This window comes from Microtus pennsylvanicus, chromosome 11, assembly GCF_037038515.1.
Source record: "Microtus pennsylvanicus isolate mMicPen1 chromosome 11, mMicPen1.hap1, whole genome shotgun sequence".
Lineage (NCBI taxonomy): Eukaryota > Metazoa > Chordata > Mammalia > Rodentia > Cricetidae > Microtus > Microtus pennsylvanicus.
The window spans coordinates 59,776,407-59,795,704 of NC_134589.1; the positions used below are offsets into that span (position 1 = coordinate 59,776,407).

Here is a 19,298-nt window from a genome sequence, read left to right on the forward strand (position 1 = left end):
GTCCAGGTCCTAGTCCATCTGTGCCACCCATATTCAGGGTGACTCTTCCCTCCATAGTCAAACCTTCCTGAAAACACACTTGTAGACATTCTGAAAGGTTTACAGTGGAGATTAGTCATCACACCCATTCATAGTGAAATGAATTAGAAGTGTGTTCTTTAAAGTTCTTTAGAGTTATATGTAAGACCACCAATAAGCTAAAAAATAGTGTAGACTATTCACTAATTCAGTTCGTTTTGCTTACTGATTTATTTTGAGATCGGCTTCTGTTCTGTTACCAGGCTGATCTTGAACTCTGGGGGTCAGGTAATCCTCCTGTTTCAACCTCCTGAGTGTTCACATTGTACCTGGCCGTAACTTCCTATTTTTGTGAGGCCAGGTTGGAGTTCCTGCACTTGTTGGTCTAACTCTTACCTGCAGCATCCCAGGGAGTCGGCTCTCTCCTCCCAGATTTGCTCATTAGCGTGTTTCTACTGAGCTCCTTATTTGGACTAAGAGCTTCTTCCTCCTAGGCTTTTTTCTTGGTTCTTTCTCATCAAACCTTGATATTGATTTATAAGATTTCCTGTTTTACCTTCTCCTGTTTTTATTAGAGTCCTTTGGTTTCACTAATGGCTTTGTTGGCTGTTTTACTGTCTCTTGACAGGGTGTGGTATTATGAGGCAGTGAAGTGCACGGGATGGTTCAAAAAGACTTCTGACTGGAACAGAACACCTAAATGGATATCTTTTTCTGCCTTCTTGCCTGAGAACAGTGGATGGGTGTGTCTTTCCTCTAATGCAAGTCCAGCCAGCATTTTTGTTCACTTACTGTATACTTGCTATCTAGCAGGGCTTTGGATGGTACAGCCACCTTTGTTAAAATTTAGTGTTGGGGTAGAGAGAGGGCTTAACTGTTAATGAACTGGATGCTCTACTAGAGAACCAGTTTGCAACATCCACAAGGTGACTCACAACAGTACCTCCGGTTCGAGGAATCTGGTTCTTTCTGGCCTCTGCAGTACCAGGCATAAAACGATGGTCCATAGACAAACATATAGGAAAAAAACAACTGCCATGTTATTGTGAGGTAACAGCAATGGAAATGGTCTTCAGTGGAACAATGGCACTTGATGAGTTGGTTATGTTTTAAGACTATAGTTTGAAAATACTGCCAAGATGAAGTCAGAAACAGCAGATTGCTGTTCAGCTTAAAAATGGTTCCGCTCTGTGTATACAGACACAATAACATCTTCCCTAATCATCATTAGCATTAAGTACTTAGTTTTTCAACAGTGAAAAGGTTCCCGAAGTTGCTGATTATTTGTTTGCTTTTTTGGTTTATTTGTTTGGTTTTTTGAGACAATCTCATGTAACATAGACTGGCATCAAACTACATAGCCAAGAGTGAATGGGCTTGAACTCCTGATCTCCTGCCTCTACCTCCTGAGTGCTTGGCTTATGGTTATATACCACCTCACTTTGCTCTAGTTAACTTGGTTTTGCTTGTAAGTCATGTGTTGGTTGGTTGATTGGTTTGTTTGTTTGGAGACAAATCTTACTATGTAGACCAGGCTATTTTCAACGCACAGAGGTCTTTCTGCCTCTGCCCACTGAACGCTAGGATTAAAGGTGCCGCCACACTTGTCTGTTGCTTGCATTGTTTGTTTGGAGGGACTTTTATCGTATCTTTTTTCTTTCTCTTTTTTTTGGTTTTTCGAGACAGGGTTTCTCTGTGGCTTTGGAGCCTGTCCTGGAACTAGCTCTTGTAGACCAGGCTGGTCTCGAACTCACAAAGATCCGCCTGCCTCTGCCTCCCAAGTGCTGGGATTAAAGGCGTGCGCCACCACCTCCCGGTTTATCGTATTTTTTTTAAGTAGCACTAGGTTGACTGTTCTTTCACAAATGGCTTTCCTTAGCATGGAGTGACTATGACTACATTGTGTTTGTCACCTGTTTAAACCACAGTATTTTGGAATATGACATGAATTTGGATTCAGGCTCAGTGAATGTCATCCTTGTATTGTGAAATTACGTTCAATGTGGGATTCGTGAAAATACTTTATTTATTGAGACAGGTTCACACCATGCAGCTCTTAAAACCCAGCCTCCTGGGTAATTGGGATCATAGACCCACACCACTACACCTGGTTTGCTTCTGTTAATTGTTTTTGTTTTGTTGTAGGGCGTGGGTGTGAAGTATGCATTTTTGCATGTGCACATGTTGATGTGGGTGCACATGTATGTGGAGGCCAGAGGTCAGTGTTCAGTGTCTTCTTGAGTTCACCTGCTTTGTGAGGGCCTCTCACTGAACATGGAGTTCATTAATTAGCTAGATTAGGCCAGTGTGCTTAGAGATCTGCCTACTCCCCCACTCCCAGCGCTGGGGTTACAACACAGGCTGCCATACCCAGCTTTTATGAGGGTGCTGGGGAGCCAAGCTTGGCTCTTCACTCTTGTACAGCAGTCAGTTTACTGACGGAGCAAGCTCTGTGAACTTTTGAAGAGCACATTTGTACTATGGTACTGGGTTTTTATATAGGTAAATTTATATTGAGAACATTTTTATCTTTGTTTCCCAAAGGGAGATTTTACTTTGAACTTTTCTTTTTTGGTGAAACTTCAAAGTGACCAAATGACAGTTTTGAGTCTGCTGGAATGTTCATGTTTGTTGGTTGTTGGAATAGCCTCTTAGCGACAAGGTAGTAATCCCTGGCCTCTTGTCTGCCACAGATTCCGGATTATAGGAACGCAGTCATCGTGGCCAAGTCTCCAGCTTCAGCCAAGAGGTAGGTGGGACTGCATGGCCTCTCTTGCCATGTCTTTAGGATGTCTCCATTGAATCCCATTGTCCAGGTCAGGCTGCAGTGGTTCCCCTAGTCCCCCTTATTTTTCTTCCATTGGTTAATTTAGTATTATGCTGCCACCTACCTGTTATGTAGATATTTTAGTATCTGCCAGCCATATTTCTTAACCAAAGTCATCCCGTCTGAGGAATATTGACCTAGTGCATCTACTCTTAGTCTCCAGTAAGATGTCTCAGAAGTAAAGGCATCTGCTGCCAAGCCTGATGCTTAACCTGAGTTCAGTCCCTGGGACCTATATGGTACAAAGAGAAAACCAATTCCCATTAATTGTTCTCTGACCTCCATACATCCCTAACCCATTTTAAATAAATAAGTGTTTTGGTTCTTTTTTTGTAGGGGGCGGGGGTTGTTTTGTTTTTCTGAGAGAAGATTTCTCTGTGTAACAGCCTTAGCTGTCCTGGACCACACAGAGATCCGCCTGCCTCTGCCTCCCAAGTGCCAAGATTAAAGGCGTGCACCACCATGCCTGGCAATAAATGTAATTTTAAAAAATCTGACTTAACCTACTTTGTTTATTGCCTCATCTTCAAAGAACTCAGTGACTTATTAGCAGACTTGTATCCAGCTGACAGGCCACGTGTTTGTGTGTGCAGAAAAATGACATTTACAAAACGGAAGCACTCTAAGGCATCTCAGAGTCTATAGCGCGAGCCAGGTTTTGCCAAGGATACGGTAGCTTGATGATAAACTACAGCAAACTGGTTTTGGTTGAAAGGTTTTCCACATACCAATAACTATGCCTTTCTAGAAAAACACTGCCCCAGAGAGGGAAAACACGAAATCACACAGGATTCAAACTCTGTAAAAATTATTTGCCAAGAAGAAAAAGAAAGAAACTAAAATCATTTTCCAGTCAAATGCCTTAGTTCACTGGATTTCTAGAATACATACATACACACATATCCTAATACAGTATAATAAATAATATAGTCCTTTTACTAAAATGACAAACAAGGTGGTGTGAAAAAACCAGGTACTATCATTAGTATGGAAGGACGATATATTTTTTCCATGTAACTTATGGAACATCCACTTGGGACAGGATCTCGCTATGTAGACCAGGCTGGCCTCAAACTCACAGAGATTCTTCTGACTCTGCCTCTAAGTGCTAGGACTAAAGACATACTACCACACCCAGCTCTCCACCTATGGTTTTTTTTTTTAAGATTCATTTTATTTTAATGTATATGAGTGTTTTGTCTGCATGTGTGTGTGTGTGCCCACCACCACATATATGGCTGATGTCCATGAAGGCCAGAAGAGGCATCAGATTCGGAACTGTAGTTATAGCCGATTTTGAACTTTAGTGTGTGCTGGCAACTGAAGCTGGATCCTCTGCAAGCGCAGCAAGTGCTCTTTATTGCTGAGTCATCATCTCTCCAGCCCTGCTCCTATGACCTTTAAATCATCTCTAAATTATATAATTCCTAGTGCAAAGTAATAAATAGGTCTTTTTGCTGAAACTAGGTAAGAAGCAAAGTATCTCCATATTCAATACAGAAATAAGTGGTTTTCTGATGCTTTCAGTATCTGGTAAAGTTGAATCTGCGATGCAAACCCCAAGAGTCTGGAAGGACTGGAGTCTTTTCACAGTTCATAGCTTTTATAGTGCATTTACAGTAATGACAAATGCCACCTGTTACTCTTCAAGACTTTAGTAACGTAGAAAATCACCCTGTGGCCATTAAGAAATGAAGCCATCCTTCTCCTCAGACTGCCCTGAGCAGACACGCTTGTCTGTCTGCTGTTGTGGATTTGCCATCGCAAGGAAATGACCTATGGCATGCTTTCTTCACCCAGCGCCAGTCCTGGAGGTTCATCTGTGTATGTTGTGTGGTGCTTATGACATCTGGGACAGTGACTACAGCTGACGTGATGTCAGACAGCTTTTTAATTTATTACTGCTGCTGTTATTTTGGTGTTGGGAATGGAACTCAGCATCAGACAGGTCAGAAAGTGCTCTGCCATTGAGCCACACCCTAACCCCCCCCCCCCCATACCAAATCATAAATATTAGGGTATTCGGTAATTCCTAATAAGATTCTCCCTATGTGACTCAGCCCTTTTCTCTGAGCTCAGACAGATGTACACGTACAGATCACCTTTTAAGTTTAACTGTCTGGCACAGGTTCTTCATATTTCCCTTAGAAATATGAATTTACTTCTCGATAGGTCCAAGCCAACAGGTGACTTAGCTGTCTCAGGACAATTAAGATGCGTGTGTTACAGTGATATCACACTTTCTACTGAAGGAGTCATTATGTCTCTATAAAAATGTACCTTGACAGTGACTGAGCCTGAGTCTAGATGTCCTAGAGTGATTACTAGCCTTGTAGCAGCACTTCTCTCAACTGGGGAGCGGTGCGAAAGCTGTACTAGGGAGGTTCTGCCTCCCCTCCCCTCCCCACCCCGGGGGACCTGTTTCCTAGCCTGGCTCCTGATGTCCTCTAAGTGTTATCCCTGAGACTGAGAAAGTTTCTCCCTCCCTCTTGTTTCCCTCTAGCTATTGTGAGCTTGTGGATAAAGCCTGTTTTTAATTGTTATTGGTGCTGAAAAAGTAAGACTAGAATTGCTGGGTCCTATGTAATTAGGATCTGGCCCAGTGGGGAGGGAGGATGTGGTATAATGTATGGTCAGGGACCTACTGAGTCGGGTGCACAGCAGTGAGTGGAAGATAACATGACTGTGCAAGGTAATTTTTGTTAATTTGACAAACTATAGATACCTGAGGAGAGGGGACCTTAGTTGAGGAATTGCCCCCTTAAATTGGCCTGTGGGTTATTGTGGGGCAGTTTCTTGCTTAGTGAGAGAGTTCAGTTCATTTTAGGTGGTACTACTACTAGGCGGGTAGTCCTGAGTTGTATAAGAAAGTGGACTGAGCCAGGTGGTGGTGGCGCACGCCTTTAATCCCAGCACTTGGGAGGCAGAGGCAGAGGCAGGCGGATCTCTGTGAGTTCGAGACCAGCCTGGTCTACAGAGCTAGTTCCAGGACAGGCTCCAAAACCACAGAGAAACCCTGTCTCGAAAAACCAAAAAAAAAAAAGAAAGAAAATGGACTGAGCAAGCTCTGAGGAGCAGACTAGCAAACAGCGTTCCTCTGAGGTCTCTGCTTGAGTTTCTGTCTTGGCCCTCAGTGTAGACTGTGATCAGGAAGTTGAGTTAGGTTGTAGTCTGTCACTGCAGCAGAAAGCAGACCAGGACAGTGACAGACCATGGGAAAGTGAGCAAATGAAAGCCGAGTGGCTGTGCTGACCCCTGACAGCCGGGGAGACGAGCACTCCCAGAAATAAGGGCAGTCTTTCATGATGAGAAAAGGTTATTCCTTTTTTTTCCTACAGTGTGTTTCCTGGGATGGTTCCCAGTCATCTTGAGTCGTGTGCTTGCGGTGCTGCTCCTCCTGAAGGAGCATCCTTCCATCAGCCAGGCCTTCTCGCCTGTGGGCTGACAGTACAGTGAGGCAGTCGTGGGGATTTTATATTTTATAGCATTCCAGGCATTTCACATCCATAAAGTAGGAACTGGGGCTCTGCAGCAAGTGCCTTTTCTGTTTCCTTTCCTCTGTGGAGAGGCCTGCTCTCATGGGAAGGTCATCACCCTCAAAAGCATGAAAGGTCACTTCTTCAGGAGGGTGTGAGCTAAGTAGCAGGGTTTCTTTCAAAAAACAGTAACTGTAAGGAGAAGTGGGTGTGTCCGCAGGGATGGGCGGCAGTCTCACCCTCCCTGTCAGCCACCAGCAGAACACACAGGCTGCTAAGCCCAGGTCAGCTAGGGACTCCACCAGGAGACGACAGAATGGACATTCTGAGCTGTAAAGAAGGTCTGAGTTTAAAATTATTAAAGTTGGAGCTGGAGAGATAGATGGCTCAGTTAAAAACACTGGCTGCTCTTCTAGAGGACCTGGTTTTTATTCACAGCGGAAGCTCACTGGCCTCTTTGAGCACCAAGCACACCTGTGCACATGCATACTTATAGGCAAAGCACTCACACATGTAAAATTAAATAAATATATATTTTTTACAAAAAAAATACAGGGGCTGGAGAGATGGCTCAGAGGTTAAGAGCATTGCCTGCTCTTCCAAAGGTCCTGAGTTCAATTCCCAGCAACCACATGGTGGCTCACAACCATCTGTAATGGGATCTGGTGCCCTCTTCTGGCCTGCAGCATACACACAGACAGAATATTGTATACATAATTAATAAATAAATAAATAAATATTTTAAAAAAATACAGAGGAGGTAGCCAAGAATTATCTCAAATTCCAGTTCCAGGGAATCCAACACCCTCTTCTGGCCTCCGTAGGCACTGCATACATATGACATATCAAAACAATATTTTTTTTAACGATTAAAGTCATGCAAACTATATCTTTTTTTTTTTTGACAAGGTCTTTCTCTGTAGCTCATATTGGCCTTGAATTTAAAGCATTCCTCCTGCTTTAGTCTCTGTGGGATTGCCCCCATGAACCACCACACCCAGTGAGGTCCAGATGTTAATGGTGGATTCTGTGACACATTTATGGGAGAGTGAATGCTAACTTTATAAACATTTCCAGAAAGATGGTCAGTGGTCAGTAGATGCTCTCACCTAATTCTGAGGCTTCATTGCTGACAGCTGATTTAAGTGAACCAAGAGGGTAAGTTCTAAAACACCATGGTAGCAAACTGAATAACAGTGTACAAAAGATGAACGCATCATGCCCTTTGAGTTTGTCTCAGGAGCCTGAGGTTGGTGTGGCAGCTATTAAAGGTCTGTGAGTGTCATGTTAAAAGAACAAAAAAAGAGAAGCCACATAATTATCTCAGACTCAAAGATTTGACAATCTAGCTTAAGCAAACTAAGAATAGAAGAGAACTTTTTCTTCATGTAAAGATCTGTAAAAACCTTAGAGCTGACATCTCTGTTGAAAACTGATGCTACCCCCCAGTTCTAGAACAAGACGGAAGTGTCTGTTCTTTCATTTGTATTCAGATGGTGCTGAGGTTCTAGGTTGTGCAGGTAAACAGTCAAAATGTGTGTGGACGCAGCAGTGACTTCTTCACTCACATAGGAAACCTGATGGACTTTGGAAAATGATATCAGGACTAACAGTCACATTAGTAAATTTGTAAAAGGTCCATATATATGCTGGGCGCACGCCTTTAATCTCAGCACTTGGGAGGCAGAGGCAGGAGGATCGCTTTGAATTTCAGGACAGCCTGCTCTGCATAGTGAGACTCTGTCCAAACCCAGCAGCCATGTCAGGTAACTCACAACCGGGTACAGAGGATAGTTCCAGGGATCCAAAACCCTCTTCTAACCTCCACAGGCAACTGCACTCATGTGCATATATCCATGGCAGACACATCTGTACATATGATTAAAAGTAAAATAGGCAGTGGTGGCACGCACACCTTTAATCCCAGCACTTGGGAGACAGAGGCAGGTAGATCTCTAAGTTTAAGGCTACCCTAGTTACAGAGTGAGTTCCAGGACAGGCTCCAAAACTAAACACAAACCCTGTCTCAACCCCCCCTCCAAAAAAAAAGTAAAATAAATTTTTTTTCTTTTTTTCTTTTTTTTTTGGTTTTTCGAGACAGGGTTTCTCTGTGGCTTTGGAGCCTGTCCTGGAACTAGCTCTGTAGACCAGGCTGGTCTCGAGCTCACAGAGATCCGCCTGCCTCTGCCTCCCAAGTGCTGGGATTAAAGGCGTGCGCCACCATCGCCCGGCTAAAATAAAAATTTTAAATGAGAAATGGAACTAATTCCATTTCCTGTGAATAAGTAAATAGATAAGCAGCAATACACAGATCTCTCAGAGGTTGTGAAGTGTGTGCTTGGAGTATGTAGTTTCTTGTGTTCTCATTGTACCTTCATAAAGCTTTAAAAAATTAATATGTAGTGCTTTAAAGACTGTTTAATGGACTTTGTTTCATATGATTGATTCTCAGAGAAGTCTCGCAGATAGTATTAGCAATTGCAAGAAAAGAAACTTGAGGCTTCAAGGTGGTTCCTTGACTCTCAGCTTCTCATTGCCTGATGAAAGCAGCTCATTTGTAGGTTCTACGCTCATCCTTCCTGAGTCTTGAGTAGCTATTCTTTTTTGTTTTGTTTGATTGGTTAGTTTTAGTTTGGGGTTTTTGTTTTTCCAGACAGGGTTTCTCTGTGTAGCCCTGACTGTCCTTGAACTCACTCTGTAGACCAAGCTGGCCCCGAACTCAGGGATCTAACAGCCTCTTCCTCCCAAGTGCTGTAATTAAAGGTGTGTACCACCACCTGACAGTCATTTTCTTTTGTAATTACTCCTTTGGGAGAGACATTTTGCTTATGTCCTTTAGTGTCTTGCCCAGACCTTAACAGGCCGAGTTCTTGTGTGGTTTTTTGATCTGCTGTTCTTTGCAGGGCACAATCTTTTGCAGAGCGTCTGCGACTGGGAATTGCAGTGATTCATGGAGAAGCACAGGATGCTGAGTCTGACTTGGTGGATGGCCGGCACTCCCCACCCATGGTCAGGAGTGTAGCTGCCATCCACCCCAGCCTGGAGATCCCAAGTAAGTGTCCACAAGTACTTTTTTGTCACTTTTCTCTGAGCTGCTTGAATTTGTAGAATGGATATTTTAATATAAATTCTCTTTTTAGAATTATTACTAGTTTTTTATATTTATTTTTGGTTTTTATGTGTATGCCATATGTGTACAAGTACAGAAAGTGGCATCAGATGTCACATAGTAGATATCTGTTATTTGGTAGAAATTTAGGCTGTGCCTGTCATTTTTGTGTCTGCCACTGTTGTGTGCACTCATGGCTGAATTTCTCTGTGGACATCAGGTTTCCTTTCTTTTGGCTGTATACCTAGGGACTGCTTGCCAACCTGTTGATCATGTTTAACTTTTTGAAAACTACCTGTTTTGCACTGCAGATGTACCATTGCATCACTTCTTAAAAAAAAAACAACAACAACAACAAAACCCACTTGCAGGCCTGTTAACCCCAGAGGCCAGAAGAGGGCATCAGACTCCCTGGAACTAGAGTTAGCAGATGCTTGTGAACTGCCATGTAGATGCTGGGAACAAAACCCAGGTCTTCTTGAAGACAGCAAGGCACCAGCTGTTCCATTCTGTATCAGCAATACATGAGGACTCCAATCTCTCCAAAATTAAACTTTCTTAAAAATCCAGCCATTTTTCTGTGGGTGTGAATGGCCTTTCGCTGTGGTTGTGTTTCTCCAATGACTAGTACTGTCAGGTAGTGTCTGTGTCAGGCTGTTTGTCTCTGCTGCTTAGAGAAATGTCTATTCACATCTTTTGCCAATTTTTAATTGGTTGCTCGGCTTTTGTTATCAAGTTGAATGATACCAGACTCTCACCAAAGAGACAGTGTTTAAATACTGTCTCATTCCGGGAGTTCTTTTTTCTGTCTTGATAAGTGTCCTTTGGTGTACAAAAAGTTTAATTTAATGAAGTCCAGTTTATATTTTCATTTGTTGTTTGGTATTTGATGTAATGTCAAAGAATCTTGTTTTCTTTCATTTCTTGAAGCCACCTTTTAGTTTTCAGATGTTCTTAGTTCCTTGGTTAAGGTTATCCCCATATGTTTTATTGCTTGAATACTTATACATGCAAGATTGCCTTTTCTCCCTTATTTGTGTGTGTGTATGAGAGAGATGTGCATATGTATATTGTTTCCCCTTTATTTTGTAGATATATGTGATATTGTGTATGTTGTATATTGCTTCCCTCCCCCTTATTTTGTAGATACATGTGATATGTGTATATATGAGAGAGTATGTGTGTGTGTGTGCATGTTTCTGTGTTCATGTAGAGCCCAAAGGTTAACATTCAAAGTCTTCCTCATTAGCTCTCCATATTATGTATTAAGTTGGGGTATCTCTTCCTTGAACCAGAGCTCACCAGTACAGATAGTCTAGCCAGCTAGCTTGGTCCAGGGAATCCCTGTCTTTACCTTCCAATTTCTGGAATTACACATGGGCTGCCATCCCCACCGAATGTTTATGTGAGTTCTAGGGACCTGAATTCCAGTTCTCATGTTTTCCACTTACACAGCAAGTGTTTTAACTGCTGAGCCATATCCACAGCCTGGGGTTTGTAATTCACCTTTGGAGTAGTCGCTGCTCACCATCAGAAGAAGAAACACCAGGCTCTTTGCGTGGATTTATCCCTTTTATTGTCATGACAGAGGCAACTTAAGGGTGGGAAGGTTTGGTTTTGGTTTACAATGTCAGAGAGTTCATTGTACAATATAGGGAATGCATGGTGGAGTGAGTCTTAATCAGTGACATCAGGTAGTGACAGTTCGCATAGCTGCAGCCTGGGAAGCAGAAAGTACTAGACCATAATCAGGGTTGGGTATAGCCCTTAGAGGTCTGCTCCTGCTGACATATTTCTGTCAGCCAGGCCTCACTTTCCAAATGTTCCACCAGCTTTAGTGTGCCACAGCTAGGGACAGTCATTCAAACCACAAGCCTATGAGGGACAATTGAGATTTGAACTGGAACCCTGCAGATGGCAGAGTCCTGTGCTAGCTTGGGCTGTGCTTCAGGATTTCTTGGGGTGTTCTGTAACAGAGGCGCACCATCTGTTAGAGGTGTTTCAGGACTCCCCTCTGATCCGGATGCCTTTTGTTCTTTCCTTGTCTCACATATCCAACGTAATCCTGGGCAGCAATGGTGCATGGGATGTCCTTGATTTGTTCCCTTTTTTAGGCAATATTATTGGGCTTCATGCTACCTGGGAATTTTATAGTCCACCATCAATTGAGGGAGTTCCTTTCCCTCCTAAGTACTGGGAATTTTTCATAAAACATTAATTTGTTTTTGTTTTTTTGTTTTTTTTTTTTTTGGTTTTTTTTCGAGACAGGGTTTCTCTGTGGTTTTGGAGCCTCTCCTGGAACTAACTCTTGTAGACCAGGCTGGTCTCGAACTCACAGAGATCCACCTGCCTCTGCCTCCCGAGTGCTGGGATTAAAGGCGTGCGCCACCACCGCCCGGCTTGTTTTTGTTTTTTGAGACAAGATTTTTCTGTGTATCCCTGGCTGTCCTGGAACTCTTATCTGTAGACCAGGCTGGCTTCAAATTCAGAGATCAACCTGCCTCTGCTTCCTGAGTGCTGGGATTAAAGGCATGCACCACCATGACCTTTGACATTAACTACTTAAAACCTTTTAAGTCTTTGTTCTACCTTTGAGCATAGGCACTGAGGTGTGTGTTTCATTCTAACCAGTGCTGATTCCTAAAGAAAAGCCCCCAATCACAGTTGTTGGTGACGTCGGAGGAAGGATTGCCATCATTGTGGTACGTAGTTCTCTTTTATTGTTACCATCGTCACTCTGTTGTCTTACTTGTAATTGTGTGGCCAAGTAAGTATCATGCTGGTTGCTGCTTTGTGCTGTATGTTAGCTTGGGCCCCAAAGAGAAAAATGGTAATAGTTTAAGGAAAAACACAGGAACCAGGCAGTGGTGGTGTACACCTTTAATTCCACACTCAGGAAGCAAAGGCAAGAGGATCTCTGTGAGGCCAGCCTGGTCTGCAGAGCAAGTCCCAGGATGAACAGAGCTACACAGAGAAACCTTGTGTTGGAAAACCAAAAGAGGGGGGGCAGGGATAGACAGTCTGTATAGTTACCTGAATATGGCACAGCTGTTTATTTCCATAATTTGAGAGTTGTTATTTTTATGGTTAAAGTAAGGGACCAAATTGATTAACGTTTTAAACACAGATGGGCAGTAAGGGTTGTAGTTCATTAAGGCCTTGGTTTTGGTACCTAACCCAAAATTCAAACATCATTTTATACACACATATAAATGGTAGACTGAGGAATGGATCAGACACCTGCAGCTCACTGCTCCCTGAGTAGAGTGTGGGACCAGGGGCCAAGAGCATTCCTAGGCTTTTCCTGGTCTCTTCTCTCCCCAGAGTTCTCATTAGCCTGAGGGCCTCCCATTCATGACATTACTGAACTTTACAGTATACCAAGAGTACTGTTCCTAAATGTGAAAGACCTGGACCCTGGGGCTGCAGAAGCGGCTCAGTGGTTAGTACATTTGCTCTTCCTACAGAGGACCCGGGTTCATTTCCCAGCACCCACATGGCAGCTCACAGTTGTCTGTAACTCTAGTTCCAGGGGATCCAAAACACACAGGCAAAACACTCTTATACATTTTTTTTTAAATGAAGGCTTGCGTGTTCCTATAAATAGTGTGTGTGTTCACATGATGACTTGGTCCATGCTGTGGTTGACTACCTGGTTAGTGGTACTTCAGTCTTCGCTGCTGAATGTTGTGCTGTTACAGCACAGCGGATGCATCTGTTTCTGCATTGGACAGCTTTCTTTTTTCCTTATGTTTATCTGGGAGTATATGTATGTAGACATATGTGCATGTGAAGGTTAAAGAGCAGTTTGTGGGAGTCATTTATCCTCTGCCACCATATGGGTCTCGAGGATCACACTTGGTGTCAGACTCGTTTGCAGTTGAGTCACCTGCTGGCCCATCTCCCTGGTTTCTAGACAGTTTTTTCTCATTCCCAATAACATTGCTTTGAGCATCCTTGCATCCGTTTCCTGGTACGTCATCCAAGAGCTTTTAGTGGGGATGACTGGAGTCACTGGGTTTGAAAGTGCTATAACAGGCTCCTATACCCCATCATGGGTGCCTTGTACCTTTTCCTGTTTGGTGGTTTCGTTTGTACCCTTTTCAGGTACATCTCCCATGTCATCCCAAGATTGTTTCATGGACACAAAGGTAGTGGTGGAAGGTGCAGATCAAGCATGGCAGCTGCCATAGCAAATCTGTTTTTCTTTTTCCTCTAGTACTAAGGGTTGAACCTATGGCTCTGTTTGTGCTAGACAAATGTCTACCATTGAACTATATCCCCAGCCCTGTTTTTATTCTGAAGCAGAATTGCTGAGGCTGGCCTTGAACTAGTTCTTCATTTCAGTCAGGACTCCAGCTCAGAGTCTTCCTGCCTCGGCCTTTCTAGAAGCTGGAATTACAAGTTTGTACTGTAAGCCTCAACTCAGCTGTGCTTTTTAAAAGATTTATTATGTATACAGTGTTCTGTCTGCTTGTGTGTCTACAGACCAGAAGAGGGCGCCAGCTCTCGTTATAGATGGTTGTGAGCCACCATGTGGTTGCTGGGAATTGAACTCAGGACCTCTGGAAGAATAGTCAGTGCTCTTAACCTCTGAGCCATCTCTCCAGCCCTGTGCTTTTAAAAAACAAACAAGGACCAGCCAAGGTATCTCAGCAAGTAAAGCCTGATGGCCTGAGTCCAATCCCTAGAGCACGTACAGTTGTTGAAAGACAGAACTGATGACCATAGGTTGTCCTCCAACTTCCACGTGCATGCCATGGCATGTGTACACATATGTTCACACATGCTCACATGCACACTATCAATAAATGGTTCAAAGTGCTTACCTCATGACATGAGCACCTGAACTTGAATCTCCAGAGCCCTCATAAAGCCAGGTCATACATTTTTAACCTCAGTGCTTCTGTGGGGAGTGGCAGGCAAAGACAGAATTCCCTTCCAGAAGTTCCTGAGTCAGCATATATACCAGCAAATAGAAACCCTGTCTCAGACAAAGTGGAAAGTGGGTAACAGCAGTACCTGGGGCTTTCATAAGTCCTCTGACTTGCACAAAGGCTGCCTGCATTCAAGTACATGGAACATATTCACATATGCACAAACCCCAAATTTAAAAACCGGCACTTTATTTTGAGGTAATTATAGGTTCACAAAAAGAATGAAAACCTTCAGGGAGGTCCTGTAGGCTCTTGACCATGCTTCCTCCATATGCTGGCTAGTTTTTATGTCCTCTTAACACAGGCTAGAGTCATTTTGGAAGAGGAACCCTCAGCTGAGAAAATGCTTCTACTACACTGGTCTGTGTGCAAGCCTGTGGTGCATTTTTCTTAATTTGTGATTGATGGGGGCCGATTGTGGGTAGTTCCATCCCTAGGCTGGTGGTCCTAGGTTCTATAAAAAAAAAAAAGCAGGCTGAGGAAACAGTAAGCACAGTAAGCAGCACCCCTCCGTGACCTCTGCACCAGCTCCGGCCTCCAGGTTCCTGCCTTGACTCCCTTGCTGGTGGACTATGTTGTGAAACTGTAAGCTGAAATAAACCCTTTTCTCCCCAAGTTGCTTTGGTCATGATGTTCATCCCAGCAGTAGACACCCTCGCTAAGACTCTGCATCTTGCCCAACAGTGGTTGAGTAATAGGTGCATGCTACGGCATGCGCTCCCGCACAGTATATACACAAATACAGGAACAAATCCACAAAAAGTGTAATACAAAAGCTAGCTGACATCCATTATACTCTTAAAAATGTTTTTTCTAAAGACAGGTCTTTCTACATAGTCTTGACTGTCCTGAAACTCACTCTGTAGACCAGACTGGCTTTGAACATATTTTAATCTCTGACCTCCACATGTGTGATACATGGTACTCATGCACCCATACATATATACAAATAAGTAAATATACTTGAGTTTTTCAGAGAAATTGCTTAGCTGGGCACAGTGGTGTGGGCTTGTATGTACTCCCAGCTAAGGTGGGAGAATCTCTTGAGCCCAGGCCTTTGGAACACCCTAAACCACATAAGACCCCAAGTCAGACAAACCCACCATGTCACATTTTCCCATACAGGGAGTAAGAAAGTATAAGAAAGTGCTTGGGGAAGCCTTTAAAGTAAGTAGTTCCATTAGTCAGAGTTGAAAGCATCTAAAAAAAAAAAAAAAGCTTTCCTGTGTATTTCAGTCATCCCACAGACCTCCCCGCCTCCCAGGGCCTTGAGCGTGCTAGGAGCTCCCTGGCAAGTGGCAGGTGCTGTGGGGGAGGTGACTTGTGTGAGAAGCCTAGGAGGGCTGTGGGGGTGCAGGCACAGGAACATGCCACCATTCTGTCGAGACTGAACCGTAGGTGCCCTGGCTCTTCTTTCTTCTTCCTGCTTGTCCAGCCTGTCTTTACAAGTGTTGATGTGCCTTTTGCTCCATCTTTGATTGACAGGATGACATCATTGATGACGTGGACAGCTTTCTTGCTGCAGCAGAGACCCTGAAGGAAAGAGGCGCATATAAGATCTTTGTGATGGCAACTCACGGCTTGTTATCCTCTGATGCCCCCCGGCTGATTGAAGAGTCTGCCATTGATGAGGTAGTAGTGCTGGCCGTCACTGGGCTGCCTGGGTGCTGACTGCCCGAATCGTTAACAGAGATAACAAGTACTAGCTCATTTTCAGTAAGAAGAGAAGATGCAAACCAATAGGGTAGCTTGTGACTTTAATCTCAGCATTGGAGAGGCTGAGACAGGAGGCTTGCCATGAGTTCTACATCAGTCTGGGCTACAGAATGAGATCATGTCTCAAAAAAAAAAAAATTAAAAATGGGGGTCAGGGGTAGATGAAAAGTTGATTGTGTTTGCATTTTATACTGTGGTGCTTTCCCGTTTGAATGAGGTGTGACCTGATTCAGTATGACTTACAGTGATGTTTAGAGTGCTCCAGTTGTGTGCTGGGCACGCAGCTGACTTAAAGAAGAAACATCCCCTGTGAGCTCTTATTGCACATGCCCTCTTAGTTACCGTTGCTTTATTTCTCTGTGGATTTGCCCTTGTGCCCATTTCACACTGGTCGTCTGTGACTAGACGTAGTGTTTTCAAGATGTAGTAAGTCTCCATGCCTGAAAAATGCCCTGCAGTGGGCTGTGCTACATGCTATCTCTTCCTAAGTCGTTGGAAGCTTGAGTTGTTTACATCTTTTAAAATTGATCTGTATCTGTTTTGTGTGTGTCATGCGTGTGAATGTGGGTGCTCGTGTAGTCAGAGGACACCTTTCAGGAGTCAGGTCTCCCACAGTTGGGAAAGAGAGAACTCCAGCCTCACCAGCAGTGAACAGGAGTTCCCGTTTATCCACATTTTTCCCAACTTGTCGGCGTCATATGGGCTGAATCTGCACTGATAGGAATGAGGTCCTCAGATCTTGAAGCTTGAGCAGCTTTGCCCTAATGGAAGCAGGAGCTGTGGGAAAGAGCAGGTCCTGGACACGGTAAACCTCAGACGCTGTGGGGGATGACAGGCCCCCCAGCAGGGTGAACTGCAGATGAAGCCATGACATTAGCTGGATTTGCTCTGTTTCCCAGGTTTGGCTTTGTTCTATTCTGTTTTGTTCTGTTGAAGTACTGGGGCTGAACCCAGACCTTCACACACCAAGCATACACTCTGCCATGAATCACACCCCAGCCCTGAAGCTGCTTGGCGTCTGATGCTCTGTTTCTTGTGACTCACAGGTGGTGGTCACTAACACCATCCCACATGAAATCCAGAAGCTCCAGTGCCCCAAGATCAAAACCGTGGACATCAGCATGATCCTCTCAGAAGCCATCCGCCGCATTCACAACGGAGAGTCCATGTCCTACCTGTTCAGAAACATCGGCTTAGATGACTGAACATTGCTCCCGTGGCAGAACTCCCCCTGGTCACATGGGAAGCCCAGCGTGCATGCTGGGAGGGCCCTTGCCTGGCCAGGTACTCCTTCCCTCTCCCCACATTCTCCTGAGTGATTCCTGTGATGGGACAAGGACCAACTTTTTAATGTCAGTTTAAGTTTTTGTGAGTTTAGGGGTAATTTTTATAACAGAAAGACCTCCTCTGAAATAAAATAAGTTAAAACCTGATGATTTTTAGTGTAACCTAAAAAGATAACACTTGATGAGGTTTTTAAGCTCAGCCTTTTTTTTTTAAAGTTGCTTGATCCAAGTATTCAAAAAAGTTAAATAAAATGACCTGCTGTCTACTATCTATAGTCAAAAGCTACTGTTGGTTCCAGTGACATTTTTAGAAATGCTTTTATAATGGGCATATAGCGTATGTGGCTATTTATTCTCTGCAACAAAGAAAAATAAAACCTCGTGTTTGTATTTTAAGCCTCTGTATGTGGACAGTCAGTTTTCTGCATCTGGAATAGACAGCCCCTGAAGACCTGAGTCACTCACAGCTTCTGAACTGTGCTTATAGCTCTGTCTGGTGATGCAGTCCTGGCTCCTTTTTTTTTTTTTTTTTGATTTTTTGAGACAGGGTTTCTCCGTAGCTTTTTGGTTCCTGTCCTGGAACTAGCTCTTGTAGACCAGGCTGGCCTCAAACTCACAGAGATCCACCTGTCTCTGCCTCCCGAGTGCTGGGATAAAAGGCGTGCGCCACCACCACCCGGCAGTCCTGGCTCTTATAGGTCCCCAGAAGCCTGCAAATTCTTGACACAGGTGGGCCTCACAGCTTCATCAATGTGACTCTGTTTTCTTCTTCAGAGTCCAGCCAATCCTTAGACCAAGATGTAAAATATTATTTTAAGGTGTGTTACTTTTATTGATGCTCTGGAACATTTGTTTAATAATGTAAAGATGTGTTTGATTAAATAAAATTCACCTGCTGACAGGTAGCAGGGAGGAGCCAAGTGGAAGGGAAGAGGGGCGAGGAGAAGCACCAGGGCTTTTGGACAGACAGACAAGAAGGTGAGGCTATGAGCTACTTGCAGAATTCCTCAGGCTGCTGCCCTCATGGCCTAACCACTGCTGATAGCCATGGAGTTGCAGTTTATGATTCAGACAGCTGTGGATTAAAAGACAGCAACGAGTTTAAAAAAACAAAAAAAGAGGGAGAACAATTGGCACCCAATGTGGGGCACCAAAATGTTGTGTGATATTTTACTCTTGGCTTTTTTTGGAGGGGGGGCACCACCCAGGTCCCAAATAAATCACACACGGAGGCTATTATTAGGAATGCCTGGACTTGGCTGAGCTTGTTTCTTTCCCACTGTTCTTAAATTATTCCAACTACTTTTTGCCTCTGGGCTTTTTCCTTTTCTTACTTCTGAATCTCATTCTTTCACTCTTACTCTGACATCCTCCCCCCTTGTTCTCTCGTTGCTCCTCCTCTTCCTTGTTTCTCCTACTCTCTGCCTTCCACCCCTGCCTGTCCTTGCTCCTGCCACGCTATTGGCCATTAAGCTCTTTATTAGACCATCAAGTGTTTTAGACAGGCAAAGAATCACAGCTTTACAGAGTTAAACAAAAGCAACACATCTTTGCATCATTAAACAAATGTTCCACAGCATAAACAAAAGTAACACACCTTAAACTAATACTCCCCAACACAAGATTCAGTAACTCCTGCTGGGTGAGAGGCTCTGTGGGTGGGGCTTGTCTGTGTCAAGGATTTAGGATTTAAGAGTTTCAAGTTGTTTTTTTTTAAGATTTGTTTTTATTTTTTATGTATGAGTGTTTTACTGCACGTATGTGTGTGCATGACATACATGCCCGGTGTAGAGATCCGAAGAGGGCATTGGCTCTCCTGAAACGAGTTAACAGGTGTTGGTGAGCAGCCAGCGTGAGTGCTGTCACCCAGCCCTGAAGTTTGTATGCTGTCCATCCTCATTACAGTGTGGAGCAGGCCTACACCAGAGT

The 19,298-nt window shown here is 43.8% G+C and overlaps 1 protein-coding gene across 8 annotated transcripts in view; it reads left to right on the forward strand.

Annotated features, from left to right (window-relative positions):
- Prpsap2 (phosphoribosyl pyrophosphate synthetase associated protein 2) overlaps nucleotides 1-17,765 on the forward strand; it is a 36,378-nt gene extending 18,613 nt beyond the window's left edge. For all 8 annotated transcript variants that reach the window (XM_075992259.1, XM_075992258.1, XM_075992256.1 and 5 more), the window contains 5 exons: nucleotides 2,712-2,767; nucleotides 9,225-9,373; nucleotides 12,062-12,132; nucleotides 15,853-15,999; nucleotides 17,130-17,765. In XM_075992259.1, the coding sequence (XP_075848374.1) occupies nucleotides 2,712-2,767; nucleotides 9,225-9,373; nucleotides 12,062-12,132; nucleotides 15,853-15,999; nucleotides 17,130-17,288 (582 nt within the window). In that variant the 3' untranslated portion in view covers nucleotides 17,289-17,765. The remainder of the gene's footprint in view (nucleotides 1-2,711; nucleotides 2,768-9,224; nucleotides 9,374-12,061; nucleotides 12,133-15,852; nucleotides 16,000-17,129) is intronic.
- Nucleotides 17,766-19,298: the final 1,533 nt, after the last annotated feature.